The sequence below is a fragment of the Emiliania huxleyi genome (assembly GCF_000372725.1).
Source record: "Emiliania huxleyi CCMP1516 chromosome Unknown EMIHUscaffold_168, whole genome shotgun sequence".
NCBI lineage: Eukaryota > Haptophyta > Isochrysidales > Noelaerhabdaceae > Emiliania > Emiliania huxleyi.
In genome coordinates, this window is record NW_005200902.1 from 188,699 (window position 1) to 210,661 (window position 21,963).

At 65.4% G+C, this 21,963-nt stretch overlaps 7 protein-coding genes across 7 annotated transcripts; 2 read left to right on the forward strand and 5 right to left on the reverse strand.

Moving 5' to 3' along the window:
- Positions 1-197: 197 nt before the first annotated feature.
- EMIHUDRAFT_230967 (hypothetical protein) lies at positions 198-894 on the reverse strand (the record flags this gene model as incomplete). Its single annotated transcript, XM_005784778.1, has 2 exons — positions 198-266; positions 469-894. 2 exons carry the CDS (start codon positions 892-894, stop codon positions 198-200), a joined length of 495 nt encoding a protein of 164 aa, XP_005784835.1.
- A 2,683-nt stretch (positions 895-3,577) lies between these two features.
- On the reverse strand, positions 3,578-4,978 carry EMIHUDRAFT_456109 (hypothetical protein; the record flags this gene model as incomplete). The annotated part of the gene is made up of 3 exons (XM_005784779.1): positions 3,578-3,828; positions 3,950-4,107; positions 4,654-4,978. The coding sequence occupies 3 exons, from the start codon at positions 4,976-4,978 to the stop codon at positions 3,754-3,756; spliced, it is 558 nt and encodes a 185-aa protein (XP_005784836.1). The 3' UTR covers positions 3,578-3,753.
- A 4,801-nt stretch (positions 4,979-9,779) lies between these two features.
- Positions 9,780-10,115, forward strand: EMIHUDRAFT_230973 (hypothetical protein; the record flags this gene model as incomplete). Its single annotated transcript, XM_005784780.1, has 1 exon — positions 9,780-10,115. One exon carries the CDS (start codon positions 9,780-9,782, stop codon positions 10,113-10,115), a length of 336 nt encoding a protein of 111 aa, XP_005784837.1.
- An 800-nt stretch (positions 10,116-10,915) lies between these two features.
- Positions 10,916-13,667, reverse strand: EMIHUDRAFT_441991 (hypothetical protein). The gene is given in 10 exon segments (XM_005784781.1): positions 10,916-10,976; positions 10,989-11,102; positions 11,148-11,159; positions 11,180-11,468; positions 11,513-11,863; positions 11,941-12,038; positions 12,123-12,746; positions 12,836-12,932; positions 13,006-13,482; positions 13,553-13,667. 9 exon segments carry the CDS (start codon positions 13,618-13,620, stop codon positions 11,016-11,018), a joined length of 2,103 nt encoding a protein of 700 aa, XP_005784838.1. The 5' UTR covers positions 13,621-13,667; the 3' UTR covers positions 10,916-10,976; positions 10,989-11,015.
- On the forward strand, positions 13,638-17,272 carry EMIHUDRAFT_230975 (hypothetical protein; the record flags this gene model as incomplete). The annotated part of the gene is made up of 6 exons (XM_005784782.1): positions 13,638-13,738; positions 14,612-15,299; positions 16,138-16,194; positions 16,600-16,673; positions 16,884-16,905; positions 17,114-17,272. 6 exons carry the CDS (start codon positions 13,638-13,640, stop codon positions 17,270-17,272), a joined length of 1,101 nt encoding a protein of 366 aa, XP_005784839.1.
- A 2,355-nt stretch (positions 17,273-19,627) lies between these two features.
- Positions 19,628-20,885, reverse strand: EMIHUDRAFT_230976 (hypothetical protein; the record flags this gene model as incomplete). The annotated part of the gene is made up of 4 exons (XM_005784783.1): positions 19,628-19,667; positions 19,740-20,110; positions 20,302-20,518; positions 20,626-20,885. 4 exons carry the CDS (start codon positions 20,883-20,885, stop codon positions 19,628-19,630), a joined length of 888 nt encoding a protein of 295 aa, XP_005784840.1.
- Positions 20,886-20,911: 26 nt separating this feature from the next.
- On the reverse strand, positions 20,912-21,963 carry EMIHUDRAFT_441995 (hypothetical protein). Its single transcript, XM_005784784.1, has 3 exons — positions 21,929-21,963; positions 21,437-21,660; positions 20,912-21,365 (listed from the first exon to the last, which is right to left on the reverse strand). Exons 2-3 carry the CDS (start codon positions 21,571-21,573, stop codon positions 21,077-21,079), a joined length of 426 nt encoding a protein of 141 aa, XP_005784841.1. The 5' UTR covers positions 21,574-21,660; positions 21,929-21,963; the 3' UTR covers positions 20,912-21,076.

The window sequence follows — 21,963 nt, forward strand, 5'->3', positions numbered from 1 at the left end:
GGAAGAGGGGGGGAGAGAGAAGGGAGGGGAGGAGAGCGGGAGGGAGAGGCGGCGAGAGGGGGAGAGGGACGGAGGGAGGGAGGGAGGGAGGGAGGGAGGGAGGGAGGGAGGGAGGGAGGATGGGAGGGAGGATGGGAGGGAGGATGGGAGGGAGGATGGGAGGGAGGGAGGGCCGCTGTGGTGTGCGCGCGCCCAAGTCAGAGAGGGCGATGGAGAGCATGTTCTTCATCTGCGGAGGGGCAGAGGGGAGGGGAGGCGCTGAGCAGCTGAGGGCCGGGTCGAGGGGCGAATGGCGAGGGGCGATGCCGAGGGACAGGGTGAGGGGCGAGGCGCGAGGCGCGAGCGAGGTGGAGTGAGCGAGAGCGCTCTTCCGGACCGGAAGACGTGTCTCGCTGCGTGTCTCGCCTGCGCGCGGAAGAAGCGGATGGCGCGCGGCTTGACAGCAGAAGCGTCGATGAGCGCCTGCACCCGCTTGCGCAGCTCGCGCGAGTTGACGCAGTTGGACGGCACCGCCTCGGCGTGGTAAAAGCTGCCGGCCGAGTCCGTCACGAGCAGCTCCCACAGCTTCTTGCCGTCTGCGCCCTGCACCGGGCGCGAGTAGAAGTCGAGCTGCCACTCCCCCGACGCTGGGCCCCGCGCCGGCGGCAGCGACGGCGCCAGCGCCACCACGCTGCTCCCGGCCGGCTCTGCCGCTGCAGCACCGCCGCTGCCCGGCTCCGCGCCAATAGGCGGCTGCTGCAGCACCGGTGCGCCGGCGCGTCTGCTGCGCTGCGGCGCCGGCGCAGGCCACGCCCCCGCCTGCAATGCCCTCGCCTGAAGCGCGCCCGCCAAGAGCAACAGCGTGGCCAGCCCTCGCCTGGACGCGAGCTGCATCTTCAGCGGAAAATGTCGCATGAAGAAAGAAATCTCCGCCGCGGCCATCCAAAGAGGAAATGCACACGAGCTTCGGCGTGCCTCAAAGAGAATTTTACAACAAAACTCTCAAAGAGAAATTTCTTCCTTTCTTTTCCCCTCCACCTTGTGCGGTGGCGGCGTGCCGTGCACCCGTGCTCCCATCCCTACCTTGGGTTGCTGTTTCTGTCTTTCGTATTATCCTCCACCTACGGGGTGTGGACCGTGAGTTGACCAGGGGTTGTGCGCCTGGCCCTCCTGCTCGGCTCCAGCGAGTAGACAAGTCTTGTCACTAACAGAGTAGAAGGATATGACCTCGGGGCCGATGTGACCAAGCGCTGGTAGCGTGGTTTTACCTCACACCCATGGTCTCACAGTGTGCCGGCATCGCCGAGCAGTGTCGCTCACACAAGCCGCAGCACAAGTGACTGAGGGCCAGTGAGGGCGAGCCCATCGCTGTCACAGCTGTGGTAGCCGCACAGTAGGCTGTGTGTCAACTGTGCAGAGAGCGTGAGCAGCCGAGGAGCTGCTCTCCAGGCTTCTGACGCAAAGAGCTGCATGCCATCGAAGGCGCTGTCGAGGTTCGCCGAGCGCGGCGCAGGTTGGAGGACACCGTCACCGACGAGCGCGTTGGACTTTTCACTCCGGACAAAAAACGCGGCACAGCGGGCGGTGCGGGGCGTGCCGCAAACTTAGCGGCGAGGCGCGGGACCGTCTGTGGCGAGGTGGGTCGCGTCCTCCGATTTCCTCAACTCACGGTCCCCTCCCTCTATCCCCACAAACACACTTCCATATTCTTCTCCAGACATACTCACACCTCACTCAACTCCACTGCCGCCTCTGCACCTGTTTCTCCAAGTTTTTGTTGAGAGCCCTGATGTTGGCGCGTGCCTCCTTTGCCGAGACCTCTGTAGTCGCTTGCAGCGCGTTGGGCGCGCGCACACCTTGGCCGTCAGGCCGCAGGAAGTGAGACGGGCCATCCACCTCGATCGCGATGCGTGAGGAGGGCACGCCAAGTCGAGCGAGTAGCCGGTGAGCGGCTCGAGATACCCGTTCTCGAAGCCGTGCTTGATGGCGGCGAGAGCAGCTGCAACCGAGCGCTGCAACCTGCAAGGTAGCCTGAGATCGTCACTTGCGTGTCGTGCATAGCGTCGCAGCAAAGCTGGCGCTGGGAGTCGGGTAGAAGATGCTGCCCGTCTGCCCCTTGCTTCAGGGAGAGCCAGAGCTGCCATTGGTGCAGCTGATGGCGGGATTTGATGCTCCACCGCGACGGATCCCGCGCGAGCGAGTCGCTGATCACACGCGAGCAGTCGGCAAGCAATGCCTGGTGATAATGGTCTGCCGTCGCGTACGCCCACACCGTGTTGGCCAGGTTCTGAGGCGTAAAGCCAGCCAGCCCGCCGCCCACCGCCGCCTCCGCCACCGCCGCGTACAGCGCGTCCGCAGCCACGCCCGCTGTCGCATACGCCCACACCGTGTTGGCCAGGTTCTGAGGCGTAAAGCCAGCCAGCCCGCCGCTCATCGCCGCCTCCGCCACCGCCGCGTACAGCGCGTCCGCAGCCACGCCCGCTGTCGCATACGCCCACACAGTGTTGGCTAGGTTCTGAGGGCTGAAGCCGGCCAGCCAGCTGCGCACCGCCGCCTCCGCCACCGCCGCGTACAGCGCGACCGCAGCAACGCCCGCTGTCGCATACGCCCACACCGTGTTGGCCAGGTTTTGAGCGTTGAAGCCGGCCATCCCGCTGCTCACCACCGCCTCCGCCACCGCCGCGTACAGCGCCTCTGCAGCCACGCCTGTCTTTGCAAACGCCCACACCGTGTTGGCCAGGTTCTGAGGGTTGAATCCAGCCAGCCTGCTCCGCACCGCCACCTCCGCCACTGCCGCGAATAGCGCGTCCGCAGCCACGCCCGCCGTCGCATACGCCCACACAGTGTTAGCCAGCTCCTGAGGGTTGAAGCCAGCCAGCCCGCCGCCCACCGCCGCCTCCGCCACCGCCGCGTACAGCGCGTGCACCGCCCTCGTTTGCAGACCGCACTTTGCCACGCCGTGGGCGATGTTCGCCAGGTTACGTGCTTCGCACGACGACGAGACGAGGTCGAGCGTGCGCTTCGCCAGCCGCACTAGCTGCTCCTCGTGCCACCGCTCGATGCACTTCTGGCCCAGTTTGTTCCACAGGTTCGCAGCGTGGATGTGGTCCAAGCTCGTGCTGTGGGCAGCAAAGAGCCCGAGCAGCTCGTCGGCGTCGCGGGCATGCGAGAGATGAGGCCGGTGAGTTGCTTGGCGTTGAGCTGACCACCGGCGGCAGAGCGGCCAGATGAGGGCGGCTCGCTGCGCACTGCTGGATTTGGCCGGCGTGAGGGCGACTGCGGCGGACCACCTGTCCTTCGCGGCGGTGGCAGCGGCGACGGACCGCCCGGAGGCGGCGGAGGCGCCCACCGAGGCGACAGCGGCGGACGATCCCGTCGTCTTGGCAGCTCACGCTCGTTGCGCCCTCGCGGCTCGTCTCTCCCTCGCGGCTCGTCTCTCCCTCGCAGCCATGGCTCGTTGCGCCGCCGCTCGTCGCGCCAGCGGCTCGCCGTTCGTCCGCCAGCTGTGCTCCGGCCGGGCGAGGCCACTTGAAGTCGCGGCGCATTTTGCTTCCGATGGTCGTTCGGGTACGGAGGGATTTTTCTTTTTGTTCAAAAATATTTTAAGAACGAAACTTTTTCCGAACCAGCCCCACACGAGAAACGACGCGTTGGCATAGGGCTTTGTGGCCCCGTGAGGACTTCACACCGGCCGGGCTCCGCAAAGTGGGAGATGTCCGACTAGTGGTCATGTGTTGCGTCGGAAGGAAGGGGAGGGGTCGGCCTCGAGCGCCGCTAGCCGAGCCTGCCTACGTAGGCGGCATCGTACACGTCGCCGTGCTGCTGCAGCTCCCCGAGGATGCGGCGCACCTGTGCACACACACCGCTGAAGAGGCGCCGCCCCCCGCTGTGCTCGAGCACCCTCTCTGCAAGGAGAGGTGCGCCGCAACGCGGCTCATCTCGGCTCATCTCGGGTGATCTCGGAACGCACCGATTCGTCGCTGACCAGTCCGGGCGCACAGCAGCCTCCCCGCGAGCACTCGGCGCCCTCCTCGCAGCTCTGCACGGCGGCGTCCATGCTCGCCAGGAGCGCGCGGTGGTGCTTCACGTGCGACGCGGTGCCGGCGAGATCGCCTCTCGAGCGGTGGCCTGCGAGACACGGCGAGATCAGCCGAGATCGCCCGAGCTCACCCGAGCTCACCCGAGATCTGCTCCCGTGGCCTGCAAAGTCGTGCTGCTCAAAGAGCGCCTCTTCGTGCGCACAGTGCTCCGCCCACTCCCGCCTGCGAAGCAGCGAGGGAGAGAGCGAAGCGACGCTGTGAACAGGCGCTCGGCACAGTCCCCGCACCTCGCCGCACCTCGCCGCATCTCCGCTGCACCTCAACTGCATCTCGAGCTCGCCAGGCTGCCACATCTCCCCGCATCTCGCCGCATCTCGGCCGCATCTCCGCCGCGCCTGAGGCGGCGTAGGCTCGCCAGGCTGCGCTGCTGCCGGAGGGCGTCCGCCGCGTCGGCGAGGCCCTCGTGCTCGCGATCCATCTGCGCGTGGGCGACCGCGGCCAGCAGCAGCGGCGCAGCGGCGGCGCCGCCTTTGCCCTCACTGCCGCCGCCGCCGCCGCCGGTGGCGGGAGTGGACCTCTGGACGCCGAGGCCGGCCAGGAGGGCCTCGACCGCGGCGAAGGCCAGGGCGCCTACATCCAGCCACCAGACTCGCCTGATCCGATGCCGGCTCGGGCGGAGCTCTGGTGCGGTAGCTGCCTCGGTCCAGATACGAAGGCACGGTTCGCGCGGCGACAAACTCTCCGTGGCGGCCGAGGACCACAAAGCCGCCGCAGCCGAGCTGGCCGAAGCGCGGCAGCTCCGACTTGCTCTCAATGTACCCGTTCACCACCGTCGCTGGCAGCCGAAACTCCTTGCCAAACGCCTTGGCCGTGCGGAGGCCACTCGCGCCCGTCTCCACGCAGAGCATGAGGAAGCGGACGCGGTCGCCGTAGCTGCCGCCGTGCGCCCAGGCAGCCATGGCCTCGGCGCACGGGCGGCACCCGCCTCACCCGCTGTCGTACATGTGGATCACCGTCGGCCGGCGCGGCTCGGTGGCGACGGTGTTGGCGCTCGTCAGGGCGTAGAGCGTGGCTCGGTCCGGCCAAGCCGTCAAGGCCGGGTAGGCAGTGACCGGCCTGAAGGTGACGTCGGGCGGTAGGGTGTCCTCCGGATTCATGGGGGGGCGCGGGGGCCCGCGAGCGGGAGAAACGCGTTTTGGTTTGTTACTAAACTTTTTTTCAAGGGTTGCCCGGCCGGGTTGCTGCGCAAATCTCGCGCTGCGCTAGGCTCAGAGCGAGTTCGCGCTGCGCTAGGCTCAGACGGCGTGCGTGCGCGGGCCGCCGGGGTGACGGCGGGTGAGGACCCCACCTCCTTCCTCGGGCTCGGCAGCTTGTCGGGCTCTACCACTACCACTACCTCAGCCCTCAGCCGAAGCTGGGGCCGGTCCCGTAGGCCGTCCGTAGCCGAGAGAGCCCCCGCGTCCCGATGAAATGGTATTGGTCGTCGATAGGGTACTTATCGTCGATTAGCGCTGCGCGCGGCCGGGCAAAAAGCTACTCAGTATCAGACCTTCAAGACATGCGCTTTTGGCCGGTGGCCTCCTCGGACACAACCACCGCCGAGATCGGCGAAGAGGCCTTCCCATCGCCGCCACGTCCTCCGCCTCGGCCCTCGAGCATGCGCGCCCAGTGGCCACAGGATCCCAGGCTAGGGCGGCGGCGGCAACCGGCAAGAGAGAGGCCGTAGTGGCGGAGGCGGCGGAGGAGGTGGAGAAAGAAGGAGGAGAGAGGGGGGTGGCGGAGGAGCGCCGCCCCCAGCCGGAGGCGCCGCGACGGGGGGGGGGGGACGGATGATGAGAAGATTTTGCGACGAAGGTCGAGGGGGGGACGGGGATGAGTCTCGAATTCAATACCCAATGCGCCCCCCTGCGCCACAACCGCCGCCGCCGCCGCCGCCGCCGCCGCCACCGCAGCCGCCGCAGCCGCCGCAGCCGCCGCCGCAGCCGCCGCCGCCACCGCAGCCGCTAGTGCAGCCGCCGCCGCCATCGCAGCCGCTGCCGCAGCCGCCGCCGCCGCCGCTGCCGCCGCCGCTGCCGCAGCCGCTGCAGCCGCAGCTGCCGCCAACCTACTTCGCTCCACCGCCCGCCTGGCTCTTCGTCAGCAGAATTGGCAAAATCCTCTTTGCGTCACAGACCTTCCTCTCCGCGAGCGGCTACACATCACTGGCTGGCAGCCCAGCCAGGCTGCTATTTGGCCAGGAGACATGTGGCGAGACCGTCCGCGCGCTCGCCGAAGCCATGTGGCGCGCCGCGGAAGTGCGAGTACAGCTCGTGTTGTACTACAGTGCTGGCACGACCAGGCTGGTTAGGGTCTCGTCGTGGCCGGTGCGCGATTCCCGCAGAAACCTCGCTGGGTTTCGATGGGACATCACCTTGCCGCGATCGAGCGGGGCCGTCCCCTGCCCTGTTTCTGACGCGGTGCACTTCGTGCCCGTGCCCGTACCAGTGCCTGTGCCAGTGCCAGTGCCGCAGATGGTGCCGGCAGAGAACATGCCGGCGTTGGCGATGGCAGTGGAGATTGCGGATGTGGACCGCGTGGCTGGCGGCGCGGGCGCGGGCGCCTCGGCGCTTGCGACGCCAGCCGCTTCGCCGGTGCCAGCACCGCCCGAAATTCCTCGCGAAGAAGAGTGGGACCGCATGTTCGCGGGCATTTTTTCTCCCAGCGAGATCGAGTCCATGAGGCGCGATTGCTCGGGCCCAACCTCCCAGCCGCCCTCGCCACCGGCGCCCGACACAGTGCTCCTCTCACGGCCCAAATTCTACAGTGGAGCGGGCGCGACGGTGGCTTGCGCACTGGCGAAGACGGAGGTGCAGACCGACATCATTGCCAAAGCTCCAAAGGTGCGGCCATCTTGGCGGCCGCGGACGCCTGGCGGCGAGAGCATGCTCGGGTACTACGGGGTAGCCGCCGTCTGGATGGCGGTCGCGGGCAGGTTCGCCCTCGACGAGCTGGGCAATGACGCCGTCTACACGCAGACGCTCCCATTTTTTGGTCTCGTCGCACTCGTTTTGCTCGCGAGCCTCGCGCAACGGCTCCGCTTTGGCTTTGCGAGCTCGCTATGTCTGGGGGCGATACTCGCGCCGCTTCCAAACACACTGAGCTATTTGCGCGCCGGACCGGAGGAGGTGCGCGTCGTCGCGCAGGAGTTCGCCAACTACCAGCGGCGGCAGGGAAGCCTTGCGCTCGGCGCACTGTCCGTCGCCTTCCTGCTGGCCGCACCGTTTGCTCGCGGGCGCCCGAGGCTGCGGCTTGCGGTGGTGGCTGCCCAGTTGGTGGCCTTCCACCTCTGCCCCGTGCACGTCTACCTGCTGACTGGCAATTCGGAACACCTGCTGACCGCGGCGATCGCGTGCGTGCCCTACGCGATAGGCGTGCTCGGAATCGAGGTCTGCATACACAGACACAGATAGGCGTGGACACATAGCCAGGCCACGACTGGACACGGGCGAGCTTGGTTACCGGGTTGCGTCTGCCCTCTGCCGGTCCTTCCTCTCATCTAATCCCCCGGGTGTGAGGGGTGGGGGCGCCGGACGGAGGGAGGGGGCAGGCACTCCGCCCCAAGCAACAATTGAGTGACGCTTCTTGCGACGCGACGTGAAGTACATCCTTGCGCGGGAGAGGATTGTGTACCATGGATGACGAGCCGACGTAGGACCGAGATAGCAGTGCATGGGTAGAGTTGTTTAACATTAACTTTGGGCCTAACAGTTGCGCTAGTGTTGGCTGAAATCCTTAACGTTGTTCAAGTGTTCACCCCAGCCCATGCTGTTACTGTTTGTTACTGTTGTTACTGTTGTTCAGCGGCCAGCAAGCAGAAAACGGCAAAAACGGAAAAAGCCCGGGTGAAACCCGAAAATACCTGGGGTTTCCCGGGTATTTTCGGGTATTACCCGCACTGGACGCTGGAGGTCGTCGTGGGTCACTGCCAGGCCTTCCTTATTGTTGTTCAGCCGGCCTAACGTTAGCTACTGTTGTTGGGGAGGAGCCCCACTGTTGTTCTGTTGTTACTGTTAACACTAGCAACACTGTTCAGCTCCCAACGTTAAACAGCTCTATGCATGGGCGGCGCTCGATTGTGCGCGCTCGCGCTCCAGCTGCACGCTGCTCTCAGGTCTCACACATACATATCGGGCTCCATCGGAGTGAGTGGACAGTGCGCAGCTGCGCCCCCTTCTGGACCACCAGTAGTGTCTTGCAACGGCTTTTTCGACCCTTTAAACTTTTTCGCTTTCCCGGCTTTTCGTCACTGCCCCAGTGTGCGCGAACCGCAATGTAACTGACAGTGACACGGCGAATTAAGAATCCTCTCGCGTGCGGGTGGTGTGGTGGTGGCATCGCTATTTTCGGCGTCGTGTTGCTCGTTCCAACCCTACCCGTCGCAAAACACTTGCCGTTTGCATCGATGGCACTAGACGCGCCACGCGCCTGGAGGGCGGGGCCCGGCGCCGCGTGGCGCCGGCCGGCCAAACCGTACCGTCTAGTCGCAAGCAACAAATCCACCGCTCTATATACTCGTTTATTCACGAGGCGACCCCAGGGAACCGTGGGCTCTATAGGTTTCCTAGTCGGAGATAGCCGCGCAGCGGCTATGTAGGTTATCCAACAACGCGAGGAGAGGAACCGACATAGAATAACTCCCACCGTAAGGTGTGGAACGTGACGCGATGGCCGGATCGTTACGTCCGTCCGTGCGCGGAACTCGTGTGTCGGACCCTCGCGCCCCCAGGCGCCCGAGTCCCGTTCTCGTCTGCCCCACCCTCCCTCCCTGGCAGACGTTTGGTAGTGTTCGTGTGTGTGTGTGAGCGTCGGGGCCTTATTTGGGCGCCGACGCTCGGGGTCGTCTGGCAACGGCACCGGGAGCTCGAGACGCAGCTCTCGGGGCCAGCCAACCCAGGAGTCGATTTTAGAGGACCAATCTCAATGACAACCTATATCAACACGAACAACGGGGACTCGGACGCGATGGATAATGCGTGCTGTGAACAAACACAGAATCGCGGAGGATGCTGGGAACGGTCGATTCCAAGCTCACTGACGCCAGCAAGGAATTATACCCGTTTTTGCCAACACCAAACGGATTCGACGGCGAGTTCGTGAACTACGACACCGTCTGGTCAAAAGATGCCGTGGTCGAGGTCGAATTCGTTGGATGCCGAGTAGGACCTCCCCCCGTCCCCAGGGCCTCCAGGGCTCGCACCTCAACCTATCTAGACCAGCGCGCACCGCTCCTATAGGAGGTAAGGAGGTATTTTCTATCTCAATAACAAGGGCTGTGAATCTATTCACAAATCTGCCCATGAATGTGAAGGGCCTCCAGGGCTCGCACCTCCACACTTACGCACTTTCGGGATGGAGGCAGCCCAGGTGGCTGAGCGTCTTGTGAGTTTGTGTGTCTGTGTTCCACCAAGCAGCGCGCCGGGGGCTCAGAGAAGAAAGTGAGCGGCGGGGCGGCTGCCCGGGCCGCCCCTCGCCGACGCCTGGCCACCCTCGACCCCCGCGGACACGCCCAGCCCAGCCCAAGCGCTCACGCTGCTAGTTGCTCAATTATTTCATTGTCAAAAAGATGCACGTACTAGCTTGCAGTTCCCACGCGTACACATAGACACCCACATTGGATGACCAACCCTTAGTGTGTGAGGGTCAGTGTTCACAGTCACACCAACTGTGGGGACAGGACTCGCGAACTGATAACCCACCCCCCACCCACCCCGCGCCGGCGGTATGAGGACGGACAGCGAAAGCCGACCGTCCATTGCGCCCAGCCTCATGGCCGAGTACGAGTTCCTTCGGCCGCCACTCGGGCGCGGTGCGTTCGGCGTGACGTTCAAGGCGAGGAAACGAGGCGCCGATGCCATCGTCGCCATCAAGCGCTCCACGCGGGGCACGGACGACGAGGCCACCCGCGCAATCCGCGAGGCCATTCACCTGCTGCGGCTCGATCACCGCAACCTGGTCAAGGTACTGGACGTTTTCCTCGATCGTGATCCGGAGACGGACGAACCGCGTATCAACATGGTGATGGAGTACTGCAGCGGTGGCACTCTGCGTTCGCACTAACTACAGGCAGCAGCCGCCGCTCGACGAGATGCGTGCCCTCCAGCTCCTGCAGCCGCTGCTTGAGGGCCTTGCATTCATCCACGCGAAGCGCGTCGTCCACCGCGACATTAGACTAAGTCGGAGAACGTGCTGCTAATATCACCTCCGCCGGGACGTGAACTCAGGCCAAGACTTTATTGGTCAGAAGTCGTCCTTGAGCGCCTCACACGGATTCAGTGGACGCTACACACCGTCGTGCTCGAAAGTCGGGCCTACCACCGCTCTCTCTGCCTACCACCGCTCGAAAACCACCCTCTCTCTGCCTACCACCGCTGTGGTCACTCGTCAATACTGACCCGCTCGTCAAATACACACTGCGCTCTCGTCTCTCGCCATGTTTCGTCGGTCGAGCCAGCTTTGCGCGGCCTCGCGGCAACTGCTGTCACAGCCAGTCCCACCGTCGCCGTGGCAGCACACTGGGCAGACCACTGACCGTCATACCTGGCTCCTACCCAACTTCTTCCTCTGCCTCATGTGCGGCGTCCACGCATACCGCCATTACTCCCGTGGCAAGACGGTGCCGGCAGCGGCCGTTCACCACCTTCTGCGAGTTTGCGTGATGGAGCTCCATGAGCGGCACCATCACGGGCACTCGCGCTGGCACAACATCCAAGCGAGTCTGTTGCAGTGAGCATGAAGGTAGAAAGGCGCGTGAGCATGTGAGACCGGCTGTCTCGAGTGTGTCTGGACAGGAACTGTGTCATTGCGTGCTTTCTCGTGTCACGGGATTCAAGAAACAAAGAAAAGTTGGCAACATGGCATGTGTCTCCTTGTACCAGGGTGACGGACCCGGGAACCAACTAACTACGACAGGAAAGCCGCCTCAGAGCATTACTCAGTCTCTGATTACACTATAGCGCTCTAACCGGGGACCTTTGTCCATAACCCTCGACGTCCCACGACAGGACAAGCCGCCAAAGAATTCTTGTACACGCGCGCGACACCATGCAACATATAACAGATCGAGTGTGAGAGCTCGCACCGTCGTCTCAGCCTTAGGCGGCTGGTGTACGCGCGAAGCGCGGGCAGATACTCTCAAGAGGGGCGGCGCGCGGGCGTAGCAACCCGCGCCAACCGTATCTGCGGTGTCTCTCCCGACGTGTAGGTCTGCACGTATTCAACATATCCACAGCCTCCAGGCGAGCATGCTCTGCGGCATCGCCTCTGCAATCAACGCGACTGCGGGCGATGAGCGGTGGGCCTCTCCACGTCCTCACATATCGCAACGGACGACAAAGGTGGTGCCGCCAGACGCAAAGGTGGCGAGCATGAGCGAGTCGCCCAGCGCCTGCTCTCGGCAGGGCGGCGTGTGGGCGCCAGAAGAATATTGGGCGCGGCGAGGGGCGCAGAGGCCGGGGCCAGACATCTCGGCCACGTATGTCGCTGTTGGCTGTTCATCTCTCGGCTTGCACTGCGGCTTATCTCGGCTAAATCTCACCAGGTTGGAGGCCGGGTCGTGCGGTGCTGCCTCGCAAGTAGGGCTGCCGGAGGACGAGGGAGGTGGCGGCGATGACGAGGCGGACGGAGGCGGCGGCGACGGCGAGGCGGACGGAGGCGGCGGCGGCGGCGAGGCGGAGGGAGGCGGAGGGGTCGGCGCGGCCACGCTGACGACGGTGATCTTTGCGTTCATGCGTGAGTGCGGCCCACAGAAGTAGGGGAAGTCCCCCGGCGCGGCGAAGGTGTGCGAGAAGCTCGCCTCGTCGACGAGCCTATCGAGGGGGGGGGGGTGAGAAAGACGCTGCTGCCGCTGCGGGAAAGAGGCGATGTCGCGGGGTGCCATGCAGACGAAAAGAGGTTGTCGTGCGTCCGGTTGGCGCCTGGGCACGGCGGCGGCGAGCGAGCGGCGTGGGCGGGGGCGCGAATCGCAGGCGCTCGCGGCGGCAACTGACCGCAGCCTCGCGTGTGCAGGGTCTCGGTCCATCTCGCTCTCTCGGCCGGGAGGGGTGGCAGTGGCGCGCCGCTCAGCACGTTGTGGCCCGACGCGACCCACGTGACGGTCTCGCCGGCGCGGATGGTGAGCGAGGCGACGCCACAGAAGCCGCCCGCGGGGACGTCGCAGTCGGAACCCCAACGGATGACGTGAGAGCCCGGGGGAGCGGGTGCGGCCGAGCGAGGTGGCGGCGGGGATGGCGACAGCGATGGCGGCGGGGACGGGGATGGGGACGGGGGTGGCGGCGGGGTTGGCGAGGGCGAGGGCGTCACGGTCGCGCAAGAGACTCCCCACGTGCAAGAGCCGCTGCTGTCCAGCTGGTCGTGGCAGTGGCTCACGGCGCACCAAGGTCGACCGAGGAGATCGCAGCCGCAGTCGGGGTGGGCGCACACGGAGCATGCCGTTTCTGGGGCAGGAGGCGGCGGCGGCGGCGAGGAAGGCGGCGGCGGCGACGGGGGAGGCTGCGGCCCGGGTGGCGGGCGGGGCGGCAGCGGCGGCGGGCCGGGAGATGGGTCGGCACTGTAGGCTGCGACTTGCGGCCCGAGAATGTACTCCTCGCCGAGCTCGATCCCGCTGTTGGGGCAGGAGGGGCAGGTGGCGTACGGGTTGCGGACGGGGCCGCGCAAGTGCTCCGCCCCGAACAGGTCGAGCACGGGCGACACCTCGGAGACGAGCACGATTGGGGTCAGGCTGCGCGGGGCGGCCAGGGTCATCTTGTGGGTCGGGCAGCGAGGGCTAGCACAGGTGACACCTTGGAGAGGAAGGTGTCGTGCGGCTCGGAGGTGCCGACGACGCGCACGTCGCTGCAGGTGGCGTACTGCTGCATGTCGACCGTGTGGATGGCGTACCTAGGTCATGCACGGGGACGTATCATGGACGCGTCCAACGTCGCACCAGCACGGCTGCGATTGCGAGACGCACCATTCCCACCGAATCACGCAGTGGTCGCACGAGGGCAGCCAGTCGGGCAGTGTCACGGTGGCCGTGTTGATGCCGCTCGGCGGGACCGTCGGGTCCAGCATCCCCGCGTCGCCCGCGCAGCCCACAAAGTTCTTGAGCTTGATCCAGCGACGTGGAGTGTCCAGCATGTCTGTGTCGTACGAGATGTACAGGGCGCAGTCGCCGGGATGATTTGCCTGCAGGTACCACTCGACGGCGAGCGCCGCCCCAGCGGTGATTGTGTCGGTCGGCGCCGCCGCCGCCCTCATGTCGTGGCACGCAAAAGCGTCGTCGGAGTGCTGCATGCCAGATGCGACCTCGGGCGCAAAGAAGGTAAATGGGTGGTTGGCCTGCTGGAAGTTGTGCGGCTGGGCCCAGCAAAAGGAGCCGGGGTTGAGGCTCGACGCATCACAGACGATACCATCGACCCAGAACGCCTCCCGAGCCGACGGCTTGGTCCTGGCGGAGGAGGCGGGCGTGAAGCGGCCGCCAGCGGAGGTGCGTTCGCGAGAGAGCGGGCGAGGCGCACATGTAGCCATGCGCTTCGGCTGTGGTCACGGCGACTAGCAGGCGGAGCCATCGCATTAGGCCTCGCATTTCGCGGCCTGCTGGCGATGCGTCCTCAGGTGCTTCAGGTCAGCGTGCCGGCGGCCAAAAGCGAGCGGTACTGTCACGCGGCGCGTTTTCTTTTGATGGATGAGAACGGCGTTTCTGGGTAAGCTCAGCTGTGAACTTCCCAGTGTTTGCTCTTGCTTGCGCGTGACCCCTTGCGTGCACGCCCAAGCTCGAGCGGCATCACGCAGAGCGAGCTCTGCGCAGGTCCCGCGACCTTCTCGGGCAGGAGCCCACCTCTCCTTCCCTCCGTGCGCCCAACGATATGGGCAAATCCGCGCCTCGGCGACGGCGCTCGCCACGCAGCAGCAGCAGGCCAGCAGCAGCAGCGCAGCAGCAGCAGCAGCAGGCCAGCAGCAGCAGCATGGCAGCACTCGCTCTGAGCCTCTTGACACATGATTACACTACACAGTCCTCCCTTCGGTTGTCGTTTCGACCCTGTTTTTTTCTTCTATCGCAGCGCACTCTCATCTGTGAGCCTAGCGCAGCGCGAACTCGCCACCCACGCGCACCGGGCCTTGCACTTTAAATGCCGTGGGGCTCCTGTCGTTAGACGTGGAGACGCGAGGGTTGCCCCCCCTTGCCCCACCACCTCGTGTGTGTGGAGAAGTTTACCTTACCTTACCTTACCTCGCCGTCTGGGCCTAGCGCAGCGCGAACTCGCCGTCTGAGCCTAGCGCAGCGCGAACTCGCTCTGAGCCTAGCGCAGCGCCTCGGAAAACACCCATTTTGGCTCGCCAAAAGGCCTATAATACTTTTCAACCGTTGTTGAATGCGGCGGCGCCTTACCTCGGCGGATTAAGAAGAGACTCTCGGCGGTAGGACCTACTTCGCTAATGAAAGGACAGAAGTTCGAAGACGTGCTTTACGAGACCATCCTCCAATCCCCGCGCTGGATAGCCGACCTGCCGGGGGGGCGGGCCCTCCCTCTCACCGCTTGCGGAGCCGCCGCGGCGACTTTGCGCGGCCCTCTCAGGCTCGCGATGCACTGGCCGGAGAGCTGCCCCATCAAGGCCGCGATGAAGGACTTTGCCCAGCTCTTCAACCACACGAGCAAGGCGGTCGAGGACAAGACTTATGATCTGCCGCCAGAACCGCTGGTCCGGCGGATCCTGGACCAGATCCCCGACCGGCCCGCGTGCGATCAGCTCGCTCAAAAGTACACCGACTGCCGCGAGTGCCCCCACGCGAGTGCCGAGCGCGCCTCCTTTGTGCGCGCGCTCCGCCGGCTCGCTGAGTCGGGCATCACCTTTCTGCAGCGGCGCGCGTCGGCCGAGCCAAAGGAGCGGGCTGGCCCGTCCAAGGCGCGCAAATCCGCGCCAGCGCAGGCCAGCTCGGCGCCCCTCCCCCTCGGGCCCTCTGCCGCCCCGCAGAGCGGAAGCGCGGGCCAGTCGGCGGCGGCCGCCTCCTCCTCCTCCTCCGACCCGCGGCGCGTTCAGCCCGGCAAGCGAGCGAGGCCTGCTTGCAGCTCTGCCGGGGACCCGCTGGCGGCGCTCGCGGACGCGGCTGGCGACGCCAAGCGAATGCCCACCTCGCTCGGCGCCCCTCCCCCCCCTCAGCCCAGCGCGGCGCTGCCTGCCCTCGCGCTGTGTGGCGCCCGGCACAACAGCTGCAGCAGCTCGCTGGCTTCGTCTCCGGAGCACGAGTACGCGCCGCCCCAGCTGGTGCCGCTGCGGCCGCCACAGCCCGCCTTCCGCCCCTTCGCGCCCGCGGCAGCGCCGTGCGCCCCTCTGCACACTCGGTGGCCGCCTCGCAGAGCCGTCCGCCCGAACCTTCTCGGAAGCTTCGTCTAGGTGCGCCTACGCGTCGCACGGCGGCGGCGTGCTCCTCGCGCCGCAGCACGCCGCGCTGCCGACCGGCCACGCCATCCCGCCCGGCCAGCCTTGGGAGCTTGCGCCGCACTATGGCCCGCCATTCCAGATGCAGAAACAGACGCCCCCGTCCTTGCGAGCGTCGCAGTCGCATTCAGCTGCGAACGCCCTCCACGGGACCGCAGCCCCGCCCTCAGCTCGCTCGCCTCCGCTCCTCAGGCGCGGCCGGCCACCCGCAAGTCTACGCACCGTGTGGCCAGGCGTCTTGCTCCCTGCCCGCACACTCTCTTCTGACGCCAGAACCCCGCCCGCACACTCTCTGATTACGGGGCGGCGTTTTATCTCTCTGGCGGCGGTTTGCCTCGCAGCCTCTGGACACGCCGGCCCACGCGCCCCCCGCTCTCGCGCCGACGCTTGCCTCGCAGCCTCTCTGTCCCTCTCCCGCCCTCGTCTCCTCCCAGCCTTGTCCTCCCAGCCTTGTCCTCCCAGCCTTGTCCTCCCAGCCTTGTCCTCCCAGCCTTGTCCTCCCAGCCTTGTCCTCCCAGCCTTGTCCTCCCAGCCTTGTCATGTGCGCCCTTGCCCCAGGCTCAGCTGCTGCACGTCGGGCGGCTGCGGCTGCAGCAGGCGCCGCACCAGCCGAGGGCGGCGACGCCGAGATCACCCGAGGCCACCCGAGATCACCCGAGATTAGGCGCCGCACCAGTCGATGGCCGCGATGCAGATCGCCGCGCCGCATCCCGCCACGATGGTGGTGATGCCGCCGCAGCAGTCGCCCCCGCAGCAGCCGCAGATGCAGCCGCAGATGCAGCCGCAGATGCAGATGTTGCCGCAGATGCCGCCGCAGCTGTACAGCGCGCAGCAAGTGCAGGCCGTACAGCACGTGCAGCAGCTGCACTCGGCCGGCCGGCAGCCCGTCCCGGTCCAGATTGCAAGCCCGCTGCCGGCGCAGCAGCCGATTGCTCAACCACGCTCGGCGGGTTTGCGAGGGGCGGCCGAGACCACCGCGTTCAGCAGGGTGGAGGCGGCGCCATTCCGGCCGGTGGCGGCGGCGGGGCAGGCGGCGGCCGCAGGGGCGGCGTCAGGGGCGGCGGTGCCTCTCCCGGCGGCCTCGCCGCCGGTGGGCGTGGAGCGGGGGGCTCGCCGGTTTCCCGAGGGGGCGGTGGTGGAGGGGCTTGCGACGCTGACGAGCGACATGAGCGACGAGGTGAAGAGCGCTGCGCTCAGCTGGTGAGATGACCCGAGATTGTCCGAGATTGTCCGAGATTGGCCCCCGCGGTCAAGAGCGCCCCCCCCGCGCACGCGCACCCTCCGCCCCCACTCCCGCACGTCTCGCCGCCCGCCCACCCCGCATGCAGCGCGTCGGTGTGGCTAGTCCTGGTGCGCCCGCCGCCCAGCCCGACGCCGACGTAACGCCGCCCAACCTTCGACGCGCCGCAGGTGTCTCCGGCGTGGAATGTCGGTGCCGCTCCTTGCCGAGTCGGGGCAGCTCGAGGCGAGATGAGCCGAGATGAGCCGAGATGAGCCGAGATGTGCCGAGATTTGCCGAGATTTGCCGAGTCGGGGCAGCCGGACGGCTCGAGGGCACTCAACTCCCATGATACGCCCCGCCCCCGCCCCCGCCCCCGCGTCCACCCGCCTTCTCCTCCCCCTCCCAACGCCCCTCGCAGGCCTTCCTCGCCGCCCTGCCGCTCCAGCCAAGCGGGCTGCAGGCCTCCGTCCTGCGGCGGCGGGTGGAGGCGGTGGAGCGCGGACCGGCCCGCCCGACGGCAACCACCCACTCCGCAGTCAAGCAGGAGGAGCCCGCCCAGGCCACGCCGCCGCTGTGACCTTCGGCGCCAATGTTTCATCTCGGCCAGTTTTTCATCTCGGCCAATGTTCCGCCAATTTTCGACCATGCCTCTCGACGAGCCGCGGCGCGGACTGCGTTTCCGGCTCGTGCCGCACGAGAACCGCATCTCCCTGCTCTTGCGCGGGAGAGGATTGTGTACCATGGATGACGAGCCGACGTAGAGGACCGAGACAGCAGTGCATGGGCGGCGCTCGATTGTGCGCGCTCGCGCTCCAGCTGCACGCTGCTCTCAGGTCTCACACATACATATCGGGCTCCATCGGAGTGAGTGGACAGTGCGCAGCTGCGCCCCCTTCTGGACCACCAGTAGTGTCTTGCAACGGCTTTTTCGACCCTTTAAACTTTTTCGCTTTCCCGGCTTTTCGTCACTGCCCCAGTGTGTATAGAGGGTGTGCGTGTGGAGGGTGGGTTGAACGAAATCCGGGGACGCGACCCACGTCGCCACAGACGGTCCCGCGCCGCTCGCCGCTATGACGGCCGCACGACCGCAGCTCGTGTGCGTGCGGCCGTCTTTGTCCGGAGTGAATACTCCAACGCGCTCGTCGGTGACGGCGTCCCCGGATTTCGCCGCGCTCGGCGAACCTCGACTTACGACTCGACAGCGCCCCTTCGGTGGCATGCATCAAGCTGCTGTACGGCCCCGGCATCGCCTCCCCTGGCTTAGCTCTCAGTCAAGATATTGTGGACATGGTTGGCCTCTACAATATATACACTGACACTGAACCTCCCAGAGCTCGTCCCGGTCCGTCACGGCCATCCTCGGCCTCCGGAGGGCCCCCGGCCGCGGCGCGGTGCGGCGGAGTCACAAATCCGACGGCAGAGCACCGGGACGCGGTCGGGCGATCTAAGGCCCAGTGAGGCGTATGCATTGCCCACCCAGGACTATCATCTGGACCTATCAACAGGGGCTGGAGCCGAGCAGGAGGGCCCGGCGCACAACCCCTTGTTCAACTCACCCTCCACACCCCGTAATACTGACCCATCCCCCATATCCGCCATCGCGGTGACACCTGACACCTCTGAAACACGGCGTGTATGGGCTATATGGCGCGCTGAGGGTGTGTGGAGTGTGGTGTGTGCCACACACCAGCACAAGCAAACGGCCCATCGTTGCCGTTCATCGCGCTGCGGCCAGTCTCAGCACCGCCCAGCGAGCGCGTGGGCGTGTGTGCCGTGTGGCTGGCGTGACAACTCTCTGGACTCTGGTTAGCGCTCCATTCAAAGAATTCGCGCCAGCGACTCGCCCGCATCTAACGGAGCGTGTCAACACCTCCCGAGTGGCGGTGTTAACACGTTTGAACACCTCTACGGCTGTGGTGTTAACCGTTAACGTTTGAACACCGTGTTAACGTTAATCCACCAGCCCTGTGGGGGCCCCCCTGGCCCAGACCGGACGAGAGACCGCGGGCTAGACACGACGAGAGAGACCGCCCGCGAGACCGCGGCCGCGGCCCAGACCCGAGACCGCACGAGACCCCAGAGCCCAGACGGTTCCGCAGACGCATGCCCAGACGTGAGACGACTCCTTCTCTCGCGGCGTCTCGCTGGCGTCTCGCCGCGCGTCGATAGTTCTCTCCTCAACACACTCTGGCTATCTCTCTCACGTAGATCTGTGGAAGCTGTCGACTCACTACACGACTCGCGCCCGCCCGTATTGCGTCAGGAGCTATTACCTCCCACCTCCGGCGCGACATCGCACAACGCTCTCTCGAGATCGTACCTCGCCACGTCCCGCCACGTCCCGGGCTGTCTCCGTCGCGGGCTCGGCGGCGGCAAAGGCGGCGGGGGTGACGACGGCGGCGGCGGGGGTGACGACGGCGGCAGCGGCGGGCTCGAGGGCGGCGGCGACGGCGACGGCGGCGGTGGCAGCGACGGCGGCGGCGGCGGTAGACCTGGCGGCGACGGCGGGTGTGGCGGGCACAAAGTCCAACGACCGCACGTGACCGGACATGCACCGGAATCAACTCGGTAGTTGTCGAGGCCGCCCCCACAGCACGAATGGGGATGCGGTGGAAGCTCATTGCTACACGCCGTGTTCGCGAGGGCGTTCGACACTAGCGATTTGGGCCCACTGGTCAGCCAGCTGCATGGATAAAAGTGGTAAACCGTGCCTGTGTTCCATCTGCTTATGAAGTATTTGTGCTCCACCCTAACCTTCGTTCCAGACGGATCCGCGCCGCACGGTTGCGTAGGTGGCAGCGACGGCGGAGGCGGGCTCGTGAGGGTCGCTAGTGTGGGGGTGAAAGCGTGACAAGCAGTATTGCGAGACTCCTCAGAGGAATCATAAAATTTGAAGATGTCGTTTTGTTCTTGTACTACATGGTCGAAAAAATTAAACCAGGCCGACCATCCCGACACTTATCCGACAGTGCCTCTCACACAAAGACGATGCCGAACCGGTCTTCAATGTGGCGCTTGGCCTTCTGCAGGTCCGGGAGAGAGACCAGAGCAGCCAGCGGCTCCAGAAGCCGGCGCTCTCCACTGCACGGGAAAGGTTGTCGACCCCCCAGTGCACGATGTTTTTTTCCGTCCCCCCGGTCTGTTTGAGGGAGTCCGGCACATTGCCGGCGTGGCGAACGAGGTAGCGCACCATCCGCGCGGGCTCGCCGTGGATGGTGAAGTCGCTCGCTCCCGCCTGGCCGAACTCGACCGACTTGCCGGTGTCGATGACCTCTATCCGCCATTTTTTGTTGCGGTTGTGGGGTCGTCTCAGGCGAACGCGAATCTTGGGCTTGGATGCGTAAACCCGCTTCCCCATGACCTTTTGAACCATGCTGCGGGAAATTGTAACTAGCTGCCCGAGCGGTGCCGGTTTCTAATACTCGGTCTCGCATTGTCGATTCCCCTTGAGAGCCAAGCCCTGTTCATTTTCAGCACCTCCTTGGATATGTGGTCATAGTATGGTTCGAAGGTCCTAAACTTACGGGACACGTACGCGCGAATCTCGTTGGACTTGTCATAGTAAGATGCTTTCTTTCGCCCATGCACACCATCCGGATAGCGTACTCCGGGAAGTCGGGCCGGCGTGTAGAACAACACTGTCCGGTCGTTGAGCCACGCACGGGTCGAGAGGTCGAAATCGAGCCCTATGCCACCCTGTCCTGCTGCGCTAAAGTTGGCGTCAAACTCCCCTAAGGAGAAGAAGTCTTTCTTTTGGATGAGAAGCGGACCGATGTCCACGCACGCAACATACTGGACGCGTTCGACGCGCGGGAAGTCGTCGCTGTGTACAAGCGCGGCGAACGGAGCCGTTCGTGTTTTCCGTGGTTCCACGGCGTGGTCGTACCCACATTCATCCCGATGATGGACAGTCGCGGATCGCGTGCGTACAGTCTCGCGACGGTGTCAAGGTAGGCGCATCCGACGGGGGGCGCCGCGTCGTCCTGAACGAAAGCCAGCACATCTCCAGACGCAACGCGCGCCAGCTTGTTGTACGCCCGAATCTCATGAATGTTGCGAGAGAAGAGAATAGTGTCCGCAGTGGTGTTCAACCAGTCAAGGTCCGCACCATTCCGAGAGTCCACGTTGACCAGGAGTTCCACGCCATCGCATTGCTTCCATCTAGCGAGGATGCGTATGTTGGATGACATGTTGAAGACTGGACGATGACGCTGAGCAGCATTGCCGCTCGAGTTACAACAAAAGGTCAGAGAATGCCTTCACCATGGACCATGCACGAACGCGCATCCGTTTCAGGTTTGCGGTCGCCTCCGAATTTCGGATTGTGTGTGTCAGAGCAATGACGTCCACGTGTAAAATGGCCTCCTTGTCTCTCTAGTCTCTAGATTGAAGATGCGCGCTCTACCACTAAAGTTCTCTCTGCGGCCCCGAACACGAAGTTCCAAGACCAAGTTGGAGGGGCGGGGGCGCGCCGGCGGCCCGCGCCGCCGCGCAACATACTCATGGAATCCTCAAAGTGCCGCTCCTCCGCTCGCCCCCACGACGGGCAGCCACAGCGCGCTCGCGCCGCAGCAGCCGACGTCCACGCGCAATGCCACGTCGCTGTTTGCGGCGGCGCGGGTCGGGTCGTACAAGGAGAGGCCGAGGGCGACGGCGTTGCCGGCGGGCACCTACAGGAATGTTCCAGGAAATGTCTAAGAGAGGTCCTGCACGGAAGCAGGCTCGTGCGGTCGGCGGGCACGTCGGTGCAGAGGGCCGCCATCCGCACCACCACCTCCCCTGCGCCACCGGCCGGCACGTCCCAGTTGTCCCTGACGTCGTCCGGGCGCAGGTACCTACGGGGAGGTCCCACAAGTCCCCGGGGTGTTCCTCTCTCATCCGTGATGCCGTCCGGGCGCAAGCACGGCGGGTCCGGCCCTCGGTGCCACACGTCGCGCGCGCCGAAGGAGAGGAGCTCGAGCTCGCCTGTGGATGAGTCTTTCTTCACTACTCATGATCCATTAGCCGGATGAGAGGAGCTCGAGCTCGCCTGTGGAGGAGTCTTTCTTCACTACTCATGATCCATTAGCCGGATGAGAGGAGCTCGAGCTCGCCTGTGGAGGAGTCTTTCTTCACTACTCATGATCCATTAGCCGGATGAGAGGAGCTCGAGCTCGCCTGCCGGCACACCCCCGCTCGCTCGGCTCCTCTCGGCTCCGCTCGGCTCGTCTCGGCTCGTCTCGGCTCGTCTCGCCGTTTGGCGCCATCGAGAAGACGCGCGCCGCGAGC

Coding starts and splice junctions, on each gene's coding strand:
- EMIHUDRAFT_441991 (XM_005784781.1), bottom strand. CDS start 13,620: ATGCGAGGCCTAATGCGATGGCTCCGCCTGCTAGTCGCCGTGACCACA. Junction 13,483..13,552: donor GCCGAAGCGCATGGCTACAT/GTGCGCCTCGCC, acceptor CTCCTCCGCCAG/GACCAAGCCGTCGGCTCGGG. Junction 12,933..13,005: donor TGCGTGATTCGGTGGGAATG/GTGCGTCTCGCA, acceptor TGCATGACCTAG/GTACGCCATCCACACGGTCG.
- EMIHUDRAFT_441995 (XM_005784784.1), bottom strand. CDS start 21,573: ATGAGAGAGGAACACCCCGGGGACTTGTGGGACCTCCCCGTAGGTACC. Junction 21,366..21,436: donor TGGCGGCCCTCTGCACCGAC/GTGCCCGCCGAC, acceptor ACATTCCTGTAG/GTGCCCGCCGGCAACGCCGT.